Source organism: Pinus tabuliformis, chromosome 8, assembly GCF_031772625.1.
Source record: "Pinus tabuliformis cultivar Carrire ecotype Pingquan chromosome 8, CPIR1, whole genome shotgun sequence".
In the NCBI taxonomy this organism is placed as follows: Eukaryota; Viridiplantae; Streptophyta; class Pinopsida; order Pinales; family Pinaceae; genus Pinus; species Pinus tabuliformis.
In genome coordinates this window covers 843620174-843625182 of record NC_142294.1, presented here as the reverse complement: position 1 = coordinate 843625182, position 5009 = coordinate 843620174, and the positions used below count along the sequence as shown (strand labels likewise).

The 5009-nt window shown below is 36.7% G+C and overlaps 1 protein-coding gene across 2 annotated transcripts; it reads right to left on the bottom strand.

The window, feature by feature from the left end:
• Positions 1-1931: 1931 nt before the first annotated feature.
• LOC149238212 (purple acid phosphatase-like) lies at positions 1932-4761 on the bottom strand. 2 transcript variants are annotated; one of them, XM_089372943.1, is made up of 4 exons: positions 3962-4761; positions 3784-3849; positions 3489-3621; positions 1932-2619 (listed from the first exon to the last, which is right to left on the bottom strand). In XM_089372943.1, the coding sequence occupies exons 1-4, from the start codon at positions 4136-4138 to the stop codon at positions 2546-2548; spliced, it is 450 nt and encodes a 149-aa protein (XP_089229069.1). In that variant the 5' UTR covers positions 4139-4761; the 3' UTR covers positions 1932-2545. The 2 variants fall into 2 exon arrangements, with proteins under 2 accessions (XP_089229069.1, XP_089229070.1); XM_089372944.1 differs by having other exon boundaries at positions 2550-2629.
• Between the last annotated feature and the right edge of the window lie 248 nt (positions 4762-5009).

Sequence of the window (5009 nt, the reverse complement as noted above, 5' to 3'; positions counted from 1 at the left end):
TTGTATCTTCTAATATGAATAGTAGCTATTATAAATTGGAAAAGGAGTGAGCTAGAGATTCTAAGGTTTAGATTAACTATACAGACATATGAGAAAAATCGATTGTACTAATAATATAGATTATGTCAAAAGTTTATAAGCATATGATATTTAACCCTAATGTTGGTAATAAAAAAGATAATGGGATCATTAATAAGAAGTGGAAATGTCACAAAGACCTTATCAATATTAATGTAGTTGATAAAGATGATTTTTTAAACATTTTTAGCTTAAAACAAACAAGTATAGTGAAGATTCATATCAATGCTAACAACGTACACAATGAACTCGTTAATAGACTAACTAAATTAAAATTTTTATGATAAAATGAAGATTGAAGATAACACTACTTTTGAACTTGCATAGATTTAATAATATGAAACATATGTTTAGTAAGTTTAACTACTCTTGACGGCTCCCTAGCTTACTAAATTGCAATGATTTTGACTCTTTATTTTATTGAATTCCTAGAGACTTGGTAGCTTTGAAAGATTGGTTGTCACTATTACACAAGGTACCTAGTCTAACTAATAGATGAACTGACCTTTTTTTGGGGGCACTTTTTTTTGTCATTTTTTCCGAAATCCCGTAAGGATTTTTAAGAATCATAAGTTTAAGTAGCTTAATCTGCAAAGTTTGAGTGTCTCATGGGTTTTTTAGAGTGTTGAATCTGTTTATGCATTCAAAAGTGCATTTTAAGCAACAAGAAATCACAGTAGTTTGAGTGTCTCATGGGTTTTTTAGGGTGTTGAATCCATTTATGCATTCGAAAGTGCATTTTGAGCAACAAGCAATCACAATATCGCTAGAAATTGTATTGTTGTATTCCGTCTAAAAATCCATTTTAGACTTCACATACAACTATTTCATAAATGCCACATACAGACCAATAACAACATGTCTCCAAAACTTGAACCTATTTTTCACCAAATCATTGTAGCTAAGATAAAATAACCACAATATTCAAATATATAAATAATATTATAATAAATATATAAATAATATTATAATAAATAGTAATTAAAAACTGAAATTTAATCGAAATCATAATCTTAAATAAATGAAATTATTTTTTAAAACATATATATATAACTCAAAAATCTGAGAAGGAAAAAAAAAAAAAAAAACAACGAAATTCTCACACCCTTAAAATTATTTATATCATATTTAATACAATAAATTTTATTAAACAACATCATAACTATGATAGATTTTTACACCTGGACAAAAAATATCATATCATATTTAATACAATAAATTTTATTAAACAACATCATATAAATTTTATTAAACAACATCATAACTATGATAGATTTTTACACCTGGACAAAAAATATCATGATTTTAGGTGCAATAATATTTCTAACTAAAACTAAAATATATAATGGAAAAAAAAAACATGTAACACCAATGGTAAAAGCCAAATGAAAACCAATTTATTCCCGGTCAAATGGAACCAACATTTTGTAATACACACATTTAACGAGAAAGCCCAGAGGCAGACATATATATATATGAGATTCACTTTCACGATTTTCTTTTATTTTCACTTCATTTTATACTTCCAAACACAGAGGCCAAACACAAAACCAAATTCCCCGTCAAATGAAAACCAATGTCCTGTAAGTGCACAGAGGCAGACATATACAGATATTGATTCTCTGTCTGAGAATTCTCTGTATTGTTGCTGGACTTCAATGGAAATAATAAACGCACGAATCTATTTATCCACTGAGAACTTTTAGAGCATTATTTGTTCTGTTCTCTTATTGCTGGACTTACAATAAAAAATACAGATCCTCTGAGAATTCTCTTATTGCTTGCTGGGGTTACAATGGAAATAGGGTGCCCATTAAACACAAGAATCTGTTTATCCACTGAGCAGTGAGAACTTGTGCAGCATTATTGCTGGACTAAAATTTAGATGTCATATGGGAGCTTTATCCAGTGAGAACCTGTAGAGCATGGTTTGCCTGTAGATGTGGCCGGGTTGGACAATGACAGAGGGGAAATTAGGCTGATTCACTGCATTGGGGAAACCCTGAGTCTCGAAGCACAGTGCTGTGTGTGGCTTGTGCAGGAAGCCCCCTTTGCCCACAGTGTGTTTGAGATTATTACTGGTATAGAACTGCATCGCTGGAGCAGTGGACCACACCTCCATCACCCTGCGACTCCAAGGATCCTTCATCCTCGCAGCAATCCTCAGCCCATTCTTCAACTTGGGTCCGTCCAGAACATAATTGTTATCGAACCCAGGGGGCCTCTGCCTACTCTTCACTTGATTAATTCTGGTGCCAACAATCGTCTCTTTCCTGAAGTCCAACGGAGTTCCCTCCACAGGCAATATCTGGCCTGTTGGAATCAGATGATCATCTGTGGGAGTATAATGTGAAGCCCATATTTTGACAGCATTGTCCAGTATATCCCTACTGCTGTTATGCCCTGCAAGGTTCCAGTAAGCATGAGTGGTTAAGCTCACAGGCGTAGCTTTGTTCCTCGGTATTGCCTAGTAATCAAGTCTCAGCTCCATGTCTCCACTTATTGTATAAGTCACTGATACATCCAGGTCACCAGGAAAACCTGCATGACACTATTCTTATTTTAAATAACAGCAAACAAAGATTTACTATTAGCTGCTACACCCCCAATATGATTATCTGTCAACAATATTAATAATCAATAATTAAGGAGCAAATATCCCGTTCTTTTAGGTGAGTTTTCTGGTCGGAATTGTGATGGCTGGGTTGAATTACAATTCTTTGATTATTGAAATTGCAGTGAGGAGCTTTTCCAATGAAAACAGGGTCTACAAATCCATTTCCATTTCATTGGTAAAATTGCAGTTTTCAGAATTGTGATTTTCCATCCATCAAATCATTAATGGAAGAAACAACAAGTTCACCAGCATCTCTCGTAGTTATCAGGGCAGTTGATAGGTCTGCAATTTCCCTCCTAATTATGAGGGCAGTTAATAGGTCTGTAATTCCCCTCAAGGCAGGCAGTTAGTAGGTCTGCAATTCCCATCAAGTTCATTCCATGCTTCAAAATCTCCCATCACTTCACTTTAGCACCTACCAGTATTTTCAACTTGGAAACCCACAATCCCTTATTTCAACCAAACCCCATCCAAGGAGATGGGATTTTAAAATCTGTAGAAATGCAGGCTTGGCTTCTACATGGGATGGGATGGGATTAGATGAGATCAGCAACTATTCCAAAACATTGCTTATTATTTTTCTAAATGAACGCTGCATGCATGTTAATGGAAGTCAATAGCTTAATTTGCAGGTTATATATGCATCAGCATAATGGTTAATATTTTATATGAGTAAAATGGAAAATGTCAAGATGTTTAAATTTAAATACTTCTGTACAATAACAACAAGAATGAGATGAGAATTAGGCCTCCCACCCATATTCTGAATCCACATTAAATCTAGATGGCTCACCTTGTTCGCCGTCCACACTGTGGTAAGTGAACTGAATAGATGGCTTCCTCCCTCCTCTATACTTTTGCACTTTCCATAGCACATTGTCGAAGCCTCTCAACCCTCCTGTGTTCACACATACCATACCACCACTCTGTCATCAGTATGCAATCCATCATTATCTGTTCACATACTTTTACACTTTTGTTATAGACTTTTAGTTATCCACATATATGCAATATTTTGTTACAGGCCTTTGGTTAGCGACATAAATGCAGAGCTGCAAAAAGAGGAAGGCACCCAGACATTCATTCACCATGGAGAGTGTAATCCAAGAGACAATAACAGCTGTACCCTCATAGTCTCCTTGAGTGATATGAACCTGGTAAAATCAAAGCCCTAAACATCAGCTGATTCTTCCTTAGATGCCATTTAAAAAATTAGACTGTTCATTCAAGTTGAAAATAACAAAGAAGAAGAAGAGACAGCATTACCTGTTGGGGAGCATTGTAACCAGGGGGGACATAAAAAGCAGCACTGTCCATGGGCATATCCACATTATCGTTAACCCTACGCACATATCTGCTAGTAATTCCTGCTTCAACTGATATACAAAAACTGAACGCCACCAATACAAATAACATTAATGAGTGCTGTTTGATTGCTTCCATTTTGCAGCCCAATCAAAACACAGAGTTTGAACTCTGTCAAGTTCTCTGCATAAATGTCTAGCATTGATATTCTCCACTGTATATCTATCCTTTATATTCTCCGCTGTATATATATCTGTAAACGCTGAATGATTGAAGAACTCCTACGAAAGTGGGCTTCTCCGAATATGCCCAATGGATATTCAAAATACATCAGATTTTAAATGGGTTTTGTTCTTGGTCAAGGCATATGGTACTGCAAGTATTTTAATGGTTGATCGAGATATTGCGCTGCAAGGGTTTCAACAGAAAACTTTCCATCAGGGGCCAGCTTGACCAACTCGAAATCCGAGACCTTGGCCCTCATGTCGTCGCCCAGAAGGATATTAGAGGGCGTCGCCCAGAAGGATATTAGAGGGCTTCAGATCTCTGTGAATGAAGCTCGTCTGTGCAACGCTGTGCAGGTACTCAACTCCACGGGCGACATCGAGGGCATTGCTAAGCCTCTGTTTCCATTCTAGCAGCCTCAGCCCGGCCGCCGCCCATTCAAACAGATGCAGACTCAGCGGCCCCTGGGGCATATACTCGTACACCAGCATCTTCTCCCCGCCGCCGATACAGTACCCAAGGAGACGAAGCCGATGCACTGCTAAGGCAGTTAAGGAGTTGCAGCTACCTCAACATAATCTAACGACTCAAAATGACTCAATCATCTAACATATCATCTAAGGGTGCAAAGTAATGACACGTAGGCAGAGAGCAAAGTTGATTTCAGAGGGGAACGCCTTACGGCATAATTAGTGAAATAAAATTACAATGGGGATATCAACAATAAATGACTGCACTAAGACTAAACTAAATTGGACTCATTGACACTGAACTAGAACACTTG